The 12,169-nt window shown below is 39.5% G+C and overlaps 2 protein-coding genes across 7 annotated transcripts in view; one reads left to right on the forward strand and one right to left on the reverse strand.

The window, feature by feature from the left end:
* The window catches only part of CTPS2 (CTP synthase 2), a 78,861-nt gene that overhangs the window by 51,213 nt on the left and 15,479 nt on the right, over nt 1–12,169 (forward strand). For all 6 annotated transcript variants that reach the window (XM_081859104.1, XM_081859103.1, XM_081859108.1 and 3 more), the window contains one exon: nt 11,824–11,920. In XM_081859104.1, the coding sequence (XP_081715230.1) occupies nt 11,824–11,920 (97 nt within the window). The remainder of the gene's footprint in view (nt 1–11,823; nt 11,921–12,169) is intronic.
* On the reverse strand, nt 4,980–10,706 carry S100G (S100 calcium binding protein G). Its single transcript, XM_081859160.1, has 3 exons — nt 10,470–10,706; nt 8,510–8,653; nt 4,980–7,588 (listed from the first exon to the last, which is right to left on the reverse strand). Exons 2-3 carry the CDS (start codon nt 8,639–8,641, stop codon nt 7,487–7,489), a joined length of 234 nt encoding a protein of 77 aa, XP_081715286.1. The 5' UTR covers nt 8,642–8,653; nt 10,470–10,706; the 3' UTR covers nt 4,980–7,486.

Consider the following 12,169-nt stretch of genomic DNA (forward strand, 5'->3'; position numbering starts at 1 on the left):
TTAGGTATATTAAAAAACAGACTAGGGCTGAGCGATACCTGGTTTTCAACACTGTGATATATCAGCAGCTAAACATCACAACATTCCGATATATCATGATGTCTGAAAAGGAAGATCAGGCATGGGGATGAGGAAGGAACGGTCACAGAGATCTGTTAAGAGAGTCAAGTAAGTATTTGTGAGGGAGTGGGGTGGGTGCCACTGCTGGTCTGCTTCAGGTTACTGCATTAACTGCAGCTTATTAGTGATGGTGTTTTAAATCTTCAGAACGACACACCTGTTTGTTGTGACAATGAAGAACACTGCTACTGTTGTATTGTTGGCTGCATAGCACTGATTTGTTACCATGATGATGCCTGCTGCCATTTACTCCCAGTTTATCTCCTCTACATCTAAACACCCCCACATTTCTCATAGGGCGTATGCTATATAAACTGGGTGTGTACATTGAATCTAGGCAGCTTAATGATTGGCCTAGGGCGCTAGGATATTTCATTCTGAAGTTATTGCTGGTCTAGAAGGAATATGGTCCTTTCCATCATTCCATTTCTGATATCTCCTGATAATAAGATCTAAGAAAACTTACAGTGATGCCCCGCAAGACGAATGCCTCGCAAGACGAAAAACCCGCTAGACGAAAGGGTTTTCCGTTTTTCGAGACGCTTCGCAAGACGAATTTCCCTATGGTCTTGCTTAGCAAGACGAAAACGTCTTGCGAGTCTTGCGAGTTTTTCCCCTCCCCCCCCTTTTTCTAAGCCGCTAATAGCTGCTTAGCCGCTAAGCCTTTAATAGCCGCTAATAGCGCTAATCCGCTAAGCCGCTAATAGGGGTGCTTCGCAAGACGAAAAAACCGCTAGACGAAGAGACTCGCGGAACGGATTAATTTCGTCTTGCGAGGCACCACTGTATTAATCTTCAGTTATAAACTGTTATTCATCTTGTGCATTTCTGTATCCCCATCTGTTGTATTGATAAATGTATTTACAACAGAACAAATCTTTGCTAACAAATTTATTTGCTTATTCTCAAAGCCTGCTCCAAAGGTAGTATGATGCTGAGAGACATGATGTTGTTTAAACATGGTATCTGAAGAAGTGTGCATGCACACGAAAGCTCATACCTAGAACTAACTTAGTTGGTCTTTAAGGTGCTACTGGAAGGAATTTTTTTATTTTGTCTTGACTATGGCAGACCAACACGGCTACCTATCTGTAACTGGAATGATGTTGTTTGACAGGGTTAAAGGAAAGGCAACAGCTGCAGGAGACTCAGGAAGTGGGGCTTCTAATGCAAACAGGCAGAAGTATTGCATGTTTGGATGAAGGCATGCCAAGAGAAGCAATCACTATATAAAAGCTAGTTCCTAAGTTCCATCCTGCTCTGCCAAACTCAGACGGGTCCAACATTCATACTGTTTCACTACAAAATGTCATTTCTTCCTGTTATCAACTATAAAATCTACCTACAGTATACATTAAACTGGGAAAAACAGAAATTTATTTTGCAATTTTGGCAGTTTATGTATTGGTGGGGGGTGGGGATGAAATCACATGTACATGATCCGTAATGGTGTCCGTTTCCTAATCGTAAAGGTGATTCAATAATGTATGGAAGGGATGCTGTGGATTGTTTTAGGGATCCAGATTGGAGATCCTGTCTCAGATGTAGCTACAGCTCTTTCTTCTCCAAATTTGGTGGATACCTTTTGGTTCGTGCAAGTTGAGGATGTGGACATAATTCTTGGGAAAGTGTGGTCAACTACCGTACATTCTTGCCTATCCTGGCTTACAACAGCACTTTAGGACTGAATTCCTTGGTGATAAATATCCCATTTAGTAAGTATCCCATTAGAAAAAGGAACAGATTTTTAAAATTAACAATCAGTCTCCAGTACACCATTCTTAGACAACATATCTGAGTGTGTTGTGGTATTTCACCTTGTAAAATCTGGTTTTATTCAGGTAATTGGGAATGGCAGTGAATAAAGGTGGCATTTAGTTCTAGTTTTTTTCTTTTAATTTTTTTTAAAAAAGAATACAATTTACTGGTTTATTCTATAGGACAGAGTTTAATTGGGCCAGTGCCAGAATATAGCACAGAAGCTTTCACCTACTTTTCATGAAATATCTGACCTCAGAGCCCTCCAGTTCTGTGCCTTCAGTGAACATTTCTTATAGGAATTCTATAAATGAGCATGAAAATGGTGGATGTGATTGGCACCATATCTTGTAATGATTGCAGTTCTGTAGTTGGTTACCACGACACCATGATTTCTGGAATGAACATAATATTTAAGATTAAATATGGCACACAGTAATAGTAGATGTATAATACTAAGTCTCACTAAGAGTAGGCCCCTGGAAATCTGTACTTAGGTTATTGATTTTAGTCATTTATTCTGAATATAACTCATGCTGGATATCACCCATAGTAAACAGTTTAAGACAATCAGATTTGTACTCATGATAAGAGATACCTGGTTTAGATATCCAGAGCACTGGCAGATATAGTAGAACATAACTCCATTTCCTGCCCATGTATTTCTGTGCTTAAGCACCACTCCCAACTCTTTCCATTCCATGTATGTGTCATGATGTACAATGAAGGTGTGCCTGCATCTCTAGATTCAGATGGCCTATTAGGAAAGAATCAGCAAAGTTCAAATTTTGAGGTGCACAGCATCCTTGCATTCAACAAAGGCTCCAGACACCAGTGACTAACATCATATTGCAGCTTCTATTGGTGCTCTTTTAAGCCTGGAACAATTAATCTATGGCGGCAGTCCTAAACTGGAGTAAGCCCCAGGGAACTTACTGGGGTGTGCTTTTGACTAGACATAGTTGGGATTGTGTTGTAATTGTCCCATGTGTCCTGTGAGTCAGCAGATGCTTGGATCTTAGAATGAAACCACCTATCCCTTCCTTAATTGTTTGTGGTTAATCAACTAATTATCCGTTGGCTGGAATGTCCACACTTAATTTGTGGTCTGTAGCAATTTATTTTAAACATAGGGTAATTCATATATCCCTTGGAATATGTAATTGTATAAACTTCTAGCAGGTCAAAGGACAAGAATGTAATGGGCTGGCCAAGTCAGGGTGACAAGGACCATAGGGAGGGTTCTAGTGGGTTGTGGGACCCTTTGCTAGGAGTGAGGGAATCTTTACACGAATATCCCAGTGAGGGAAATCTGGGGTAGGGGTTCCACATCCATTCTTTATACAACATGGGATGGGAAACTTCCGGCCTGTGGGCTCACAAGAAGGTCCTAATCTGGGCCCACAAGAAGGTCCAATTTGGCCCACAAGGCCATCTCCCTCAAATCATGCCCCACTGAACAACAGGTGACATTACTGGTGATGTTAGCTTATGGGGTGGGAACTTTTTGGAAAGTCTGCCCCATCCTGTTCTCTTCAGCTTCTAAAAAAGGATCTGTGTATGACAGGCTTTTCTTTTTTAAAAAAAAAGGTCTGCTTTTTTTTTTCTTTTTCCCTTCATTCTTGTGTGATGGAGCAGTCGCTGCCAGAACCAATGTGTGCTCTATGCCTTGCAGAGTGAGTGGTAAACTGGCAGGTCCAGACCAGTGCTGTATCATTAATAAAAGACCACTCAATAGCCTGCTGCAAGAGATTTACGAAGTGCTTTGAAGATAAATTTGTTAAGTTGCAGCTTGTGGTTTCAACATCAGTTGTTGCAGACGGAAGATGTGGACTACATGCCCTCTCAATCTCTGCTCATCACGGCTTATAAAGTCTAGAAGTAAGTGACTGACTCGATGGGTGCAGGGAATGGTTAATGTCTCATTGTGAAAGGGAGTCACTGAAAGAGGCAGTGGTGCAGCCCTGCTTGAAAAAGTCCTCCCAGGATCCAGAGGTCTAAGAAAACTACCACCTAGTCTCTGATATTTTCTTCTTGGGCAAGATACCCTAGTGATATAGGTATGCCTTGAGGAAGCAGTTTATCTAGACCTGGCTCAATATGGTTTCAAGTGCAGATTTAGCACTAAAGCAGCCTTGGTCCCCCTGGTTGATGGCCTTTATTGGAAGACAGATGGAGTGGGAGTTGGTTCCGTGTAGCTTTTCCTTGACCTCTCAGTGGTTTTTGACATGGTTGACCATGAGGTCCTTCTGGAATTACTCTGGAAGATGGTACTCAGAGGCACTGTACTGTGGCAGTTCTGCTCCTACCTGCAGTGCTATTTGTACTAAGAGACTGTTGCTCAGCTCCGTGGCTTTTGAGCTGTAAGGGCACTGTAAGGTTCCATTCAGTCTTCTATGCTGTTCAACATCTATAGAAAATCACTGTGAGTTACCATTTGAGAATTTGGAGCACAGTGCACAGCTCTTATCTCTTCATTCCATCTGAATTAGGAGAAGTTCTGAAGGTGTTGGACCAGCATCTGGAAACCATGATGGGCTGGAAGAGGGATAATCAGTTGAAGCTGAATCTTGATATGATGACGATACTGTGCCAGGGCATATTTTGGGAGTACTCCTGGATTCCAGCTTGTCACGAGTCCTAAGAGGCTTCTGTGACTTTAAGTGCTTATGTCCATCTTAGGCTGGCTTGTCATTTGTGGACTGGGATAGCCAATGTTAGAAACTGAGATATGAAAGCTAGGAGCTAAGTGCAACCTTAATCTTAGGTTATGGGCGTAACAACATAATGTGTAGGTGCGCTTTTTTATAACAAGAATACAAAGCTGAAAGTAAATGAACTGCCGCATTATCAGTAAAAAGACAATCAAGGAAAAGGCTAACAATTGGTAATTAACATTAACAAGTACTGTACAGAATAACTTGCCTCACCTTAATGCCAGCCATTAGAGTCACTGCCACTGAACCAGCAAGCTGCATCCAGACACACATAGGTGCCGAATCAACGATTCTCATCCATCAGACCAAAGTCTGCTTGGGGGCCATCAGACCAAAGTCAGAGACCATTTTTATACTAAAGTACCCAGATACACAACGGTAGATTTTACTTGGCCAATCGGGCCTTGAGGCATATTTCCAGTACAAGAAGGTGCACGTACTTGTTCGCCACACAGCCACTCCGCTGATTTATCCACAGTCATGGTGACATTCACACCATCTTGTGTCAGACGCTCACAGACGGCATGAAGCACCGTTTAATTGAATTTTTTCCTTACTGAAAACTGTATCCAGTAAAGTCTGAATAAAAGCCATTTTCAAATGTGCTAGAAAAGGGGGGGGGATTTCTTTACACCGTTCATGTGTCATATCCACATGCAACTGGAAGGAAAGTTTACAAAATGTTTTTGTGGCAAGAAATAAGTCAGTTGAATACACCCTAAAATTAAATACATCTTAGGGTGTGGTTTCCAAAAGCTTGCTCTCTGAAGTCTGATAAGGATGGATAAAGTTGCCATCCTTTAACTGCCAAGAATGGAAAAGGTCCAAATAACCCTTAGGGGCAAAAAGGGTGTGTGCTGCAAATAACTCTAAGAAGATATATAATTAAAATAGTGTATATCGTTTTGAGTTCAGTATGAATCTTTGGGCTGGCACATGTACGACATTTTATCATTTTGCTATGCTAAGAGGTTTTGCTGCTGCATCTACACAATCATTAAAATAATTCAGTTACAGATATGCAAATACCCAGTTGATCGTATCTAAAGCGTAATGTGAGATCCTATAGATATTGCTCTGAGGTAAAGTGCATTATATAAACCCTGGGGTAATGATGCATAAACACATAAACACATCAGAAATAATAGGAAAATGTATAAACAGTTTTGAATATAATTCTTGTAGAAAGTTATCTCCCCTGAAGATAACCTTGTGATAGTATATAACAATAATGGCAGTCACTTTAATTCGGATCCATTTGTAAAAGCAAATTTTCTGTCAGGCTCCAGCAGATGGAGATATCAGAAATTTGCTTCCTCTTCATGCCTTTTTCCTTTTGAGTTGTGCCTTTTAGAATATAAGATTAGGGGAAGAGAGTACCTGTGTTTATTGATCTTATATAAAGTGTTCTCATAGCCTTTTTGGCTAAAGAGCAGATTAAAAATACTCCTGGTGAGGAAGTGCATAAGGATGCTCATTCAAGTCCTGTTGAAATGGCTGGCTGCATCTTTCAATTAATTAACTAGTTGTTACGTGTAACTAGTGTTTCATAAACAGCAAATGTAGGTCATCAGAGTGTGTTGAAGTGGAAAACATCAGATTGTGTGTGTGTGTGCATTGTTCGTAGTAAGCCTGGAAAGAGCCAAGATGTAGGGTATCACAAAGTATGGCTCACATCCTAATTGGGATTGTTGAAACAGAAAAGTGAGTTGGAGTTCCTCCAGGCCCAGTTACCTCTGGCTGGAGATATATTCGTACAGAAAGAAAATGAGCACAGGAACACAAAGGAAGAAGTGGCACGTTGGAGGGGCTGGTGTTGCACAAGAGGATTGTAAGAAATGAGCAGGAATGTGAGAGTAGGCAATGGGTGCACCTAGTAAGGTATAGATTGGTATACAGATGGTTAACTGGGAAATTATTGGGGAAAACGGATATGAGTTAAATTTGCTGGAGAATATATTGATAGGGAATTTTTCATTCGCCAGGACAAATACAGTGGTACCTCTGGTTACGTACTTAATTCGTTCTGGAGGTCCGTTCTTAACCTGAAACTGTTCTTAACCTGAAGCACCACTTTAGCTAATGGGGCCTCCTGCTGCCGCTGCGCCACCGGAGCACAAGTTCTGTTCTCATCCTGAAGCAAAGTTCTTAACCCGAGGTACTATTTTTGGGTAAGCGGAGTCTGTAACCTGAAACGTATGTAACCTGAAGCATATGTAACCCGAGGTACCACTGTAGATATAAGTGGCATGTTATAAAGCAGCATGAGATAGAATTCAAGTGAACCAATGTCGTCCTTATCCAATGAATCAAATATTTCATTGATTCTAATAAATGAATGGGCATGTATTAAATATGGATGGAATGTGTCAGGTTTCAGAAACTTCAAAAGCTCATCTTTCAATTCTTTTCCTTTTCCTTTGATAATGGAATCCACTTTTCACAATCCTTCTTTTTAACTCAACTTTATGTATTGCTTACTCTCACATTACACTATACTACAGTAGAGGAAGTGATTGTAATCAACCCAAGTGAGATGTGTGAGGTGTCGGCTTTTGTATCGCTTCTCCTCCTGTCATCACCCCAACCACACCCTGTGGAGCAAATTGTTCTTTTTAGCTCAAGTTGTTCTGCTCTTGCACAGCTACCATTCAGTTCAACAGCCTTACTGAAAGAAATATCCTGTGACGACTGTACCCATAATGTAATGATAGCTTAGAGAATAAAGCAGGTCACATTTATTGACATGTTTTTATTGTCATAATTTTGTTCTCATGCCTCAGAAAGAAACCAGTCTGTTACTTTAGGGTTTCGTCCTTTATAATTTTGTTTTGCTTTCTTTCTAGAAATTGCAGTGCTCTTTCATATTCTTGTAGGGCATACTATTGGCTTCACCCCATTAGTTTGGCCATCACAGCCTCAAATTCTTCAAAACTGACTTCTCCATCATTATTTTTGTCCATCTCTTTGAATACGGCATCAGTAGTAGAAGCCTGTGATTTTAATACAAAACAAGAAGGTCAAATCAATGGATGTCACCTTAGTGACAATAATTTTGCTATTTTCTCTCTACTTTGAGATTTGCTGTCTCTGTGAAGCAGTCCCTGGCTTATACTTACTCAAGTCACTGTGTGGTTCATTTTTAAAGTTTCTTAGCTTACCATGTGATATTTGGCTTTCCCGGTTGTTTAACAATGAGGCTCTAATCCTACACACACTCACTTAGACTAAGTCATACTCAGAGTAGAGCTGCTAAAATCGATGGACGTAAGTTAGCAACCTAGTGGCTCTGTTCTGAATATAACTTTTAAGATACAGCCCATAATTTCCAATGTAAGAACTAAGTGCTTTAAGGACTGGAATGCCAGTCGTTAAATATTTTACTATAAATAAGATACTAAAACTGAAAATTAAAGCACTGGTGCTACAATTACAAGCAAATTTCTTAAACGTAATGGTAGTTTTCCTCCTGCCGTGGAGGACACCTACTGACATGCTGCTCATCTAAACTTCATCCCAGCATTTATTGTGTCTCTGTTTCTGTGATGGGTTGCTTACAGTGTTAGTCCTGCTCAGAGTAGACCCATTGATAGCAATGAGCATGCCTAATGTCATTAATTTCAGTGGGTCTAGTCTGAGTATAACTTATGTGCCAATGAACCTCCAGCAAGCTATCTCAGGCATTGTGGAGTAAATATATATATACATTAAATAAAACAATGTACAGTACATTATGGGACTATGAGCGCATGCCTCATTAGGAAAAAGGGCTTCATTCTTTTAAATTCTGCGCTTCTGCAGTCTTACTCTCTTCACCCCCAGTTAAATATTTGGCAAATATTACTTCTGTAATTGCTTTTGGACATTTCCACACACTTTCATATGCTGCCTCAATGAAACAGTTATGGACTTGCCTTTGGTACATTTGGAAATTCCTTCTCAATTAATTCTTTCAGTTCACATTGGGATAGTTGATTAGGATCACCCCCTTTTGAAGCATACTTAGCAAAAACCTTTCTCAGTTCTTCAGTAGATGTCTTGGCCATTTTATAGAACTCCTGAAAAGGTAATGTTCCAATGTGCTCAAATTAGAAATAAAGAAAAGAACACACAAGTAGAATAAGCTAAAAAAAATCACCACAAAAGAGGATAGAAATATGCAAATCACTTGATTATTATTTATATTTCACTCTTCTATGAAAAACTAAACAAAGTGACTTACAAATAAAAACAAAACCAAAAGATAACAAAAGCAGTCATAACAGTCAATCAGGATTATTTAAAAAACAGTGCAAATAACTTTGTTTAAAACTGTTATCTGCAACAGTTTTCTGTACATGTTGCAGCTTCTGTTTTTCAGTCTTCCACAATTGCAGCTACAGGGCAAATTCATATATTTAAACCCATTACCTTATCCTGATCAAATTGCATGTCCACTGATGGCCCCACACATTTCTGTTTGCAATTTGTATGCAGCCTACTGACTGCCTGAACAGATTTATTGCAGCAGAAAATATATGGGTTTCCCCGCCCCCACATTTATTCAAAAGTTACAATACAGCTTTGTCCACTGTCATAATATCACAGAATGATCACTTCATTCTTCAATCCCAAATCTCTGTCATGTTGGCTCACTAAATACCCTCAGTAAGAATCCAACTACCAATCTGGTTTACTAGACATTTTCAATCAATATATCCCATCCACAGACACGTCTGCAATGCTGTTGGCATTAAAATACCCAATTCTTCAGTATTTTATGATGAAGACTACCTACAGCTGCACCAGTATGAAGCAAAAGCAATAGAGTAATGTATTTGAATTTACATATTACATACTCAGGATGAATGCAAGGAGAAGCAGCATTTTGAACATAGTTTTTATCTAGAACAGTATTAGAAAGATTGGGAAGCAGGTGATCAACACAGAAAACAGGCAAGCAGCAGATAAAATATGGCATGAAGAAATAAAAGTTAGAAAAACTGAATTTCCTGATATCCCGGCTTTGTGCCTGCCACTTTGTGGAGGCAAAAAAACCCCACCTGGTGATACCCACTCACTCTACAATTTCTAGGTTCATTTCCTTGGAAGCACACCCTGCCCATTTCAAATTACTTCCAATTAAGTGTGTTTTAGGAATACTAACTTGGAACTTCATCTTTTGCAAAGTTCAGTTCCCTGATCCAGCAAGGGAATTGTAATGATCAGCTACAGATGGGCTATTCCTTGTTGGTGGGGATGTGCAATCCTAATTCTATTGAACGGTTTAAGAAAGGTGCTTCCATAGCCACTGTCTCACACTGTTAATTCTAACAATAACATTCTTGTAGCATGATTATAATAGGATTTGAGCCATTGCATTTAAGCAACTGAACTCTGTGGAGGATTAGTGCTAGGGCATACTTCGTGGTTTTTCAATTCATGCCCCTCAGAAGGGGCCTTTTGGGGGGTGAATATTGCGCACGCACCCCCCCCCTTTATAGGGGGGTTGCTACAGGTTGAAAAAAATTACACAGCTTTTCATATGGCATTCCCACAATGCAATACTATATAGTAGAATTGCATGACAATACTTGCTGTTTTGTTAGCAATGGCATCTCTAAATAATAAGTTATACCATACTGCCAATAGTAAAGCAATTTAAATATGGATATCAAATGATTTCAGAACTAGTTGCAAGTGCCACTTCTAAATTGTGCTGCAGGCTGAAAATGGGGCTTGCTTTTCAGACTGACCAGATGAGTTTTAAAATGGATAAGAAGTTACAACTCGGTGTCATGCAGGGTAGTAGCCCAAGACTGAGTAAACTACAGCTTCCAGGGCAATTATTTAAAACAAGCATAGATTATCACATGAAATTCAGATCTTACTTACCTTGCTCTGCAAACCGAAAACCCCCTGAAATTGTCAAGGCAGCTTTAAAAGACGCAGTTTGAGACTGGCATTCTTATAGTCATCTGAGGCAGGAGTGTCAACCTGATTGTGAAATGTTTGTGTTGTTTGTTGCTATTAACAATAATAATTAATAGTTTAAGTTTGTTTGTACTTCTTTCCCATGTCTTTGTTTCAAAATTCTTAATTATATTTCTGCAAGAAAGAACTCCCTTTGACTAGGGTTGCCACCTTTGTTCTGGCAAAATACAGGACGGGGAGGGGAGGGGCAGTTGGGGCTGATCCCCCCCCCCCATCTAGGGCTGATGTGACTTCAGAGCAATCTTGCAATGTACTGCAGCCTTACAGGATGGTCCCTGGAATTTTCACAGAAAATGCCCTTTCCCACACGGCCACCTCCCAAACCTCTGAGGACAGTGGAACTAGCAAGAGAGTCCCTCTGTACACCTGTAGATATTTCAGATATTTGTGACCCGAGTTGTTTAGGGCTTTAGTGTGAGCACAGTGAATTGGGCCTGGAAACAAACTGGGATCCAGTGCAACTCTTTAAAAAAGTGATAAGAGTTCTATATGGAATCTCAGCAAGTAATCTGGCAAATTGAAATTTCTGGGTCGTCTTCCAGGGCAGCCCCATGTAGAATATTGTGGTCAAATCATTTCTGTGTATAAGTTAGCATTAGTGAAGGGTTTGTTATCATTTTGGTGCTAAGCAGGTTTTTTCCACTAGGCTAACTTTTCCACTAGACTAACTTTTTACTAACTTTTCACTCTTTTAAGCTGTTGTGAGTTTTTATTCATGTGAGTTTTATCTACCATTATTTTAGAGTTGTCTATATTTTTACAGTTTTTAAGCTATCCTTGTCATGCTGATGGGCCACTGAAGGACAGGAATACATTTCAGGGGGCGGGGAGGATATTGGCTACAGATGCTTTGAGCTTCCAAGCTAAGAAAAAAAAGTAGATTTTTCTTCTTATCAGCATTATTCTTATCAGATTATGTCTTTAGTGTTGTATCAGCTGCTTGCTGTTATGAAACATCTAATACTGTTTTCATAAGAGTGAATGGTGTTTTCTTTGTGTTGAATTGATCCTCAACCATATTTGACAGAAATTTCATTAGTTCATATAGAACAGAGCTAATGTTGAAACTCTTCCCTGACCCTCAACATCTCAGTTTCAGTGGTAGTATCATCTGTGGGTTGAACCTATTTTTATTGTATACAATGTTGCTGTACTAGAAACATGGGAAGATTTATGGGCATGCAAGGTGGTGACCCAAGTGCTTTGTATAGCATAGAAATAATGTAAACCAAAGTAAATATTTTTCTTCGTTAAGGTCATTGACATGCCTGAACACAATCCTGGAGACATGGGAGGAACAATGAGACTAGGGGAAAGGAAAACTATCTTTAATACAAAGGACTCTATCTTAAGTAAGTCTTAAGTTCTTTGGCAGATGTATTTGCTTCTGTGATATATATATATATATTTTAAAAAACCCATATTTGTATGTAAAAATAATACATATTCATATAATGTTTGCGGGCCTTAAGTGTAATAATGGTTTGATTCAGTACCTTTTCTTAATATTTAGTTATGATCATGGAAAAATAAGGGACCTAATGTGTATCGTCCAAAAAAGTAGCAAGTAGCCATATTCCCTTTTCTTCAGAAGTCCTACT

Source organism: Podarcis erhardii, assembly GCF_964252035.2.
Source record: "Podarcis erhardii genome assembly, chromosome: 4".
Taxonomy (NCBI): Eukaryota; Metazoa; Chordata; class Lepidosauria; order Squamata; family Lacertidae; genus Podarcis; species Podarcis erhardii.

Bases quoted from the DNA above. Each gene is read 5' to 3' on its own strand.
- S100G (XM_081859160.1), bottom strand. From the start codon at position 8,641: ATGGCCAAGACATCTACTGAAGAACTGAGAAAGGTTTTTGCTAAGTAT. The intron at 7,589-8,509 runs GCAAGTCCATAA...TTAAAATCACAG, and splicing joins AATTTCCAAATGTACCAAAG to GCTTCTACTACTGATGCCGT.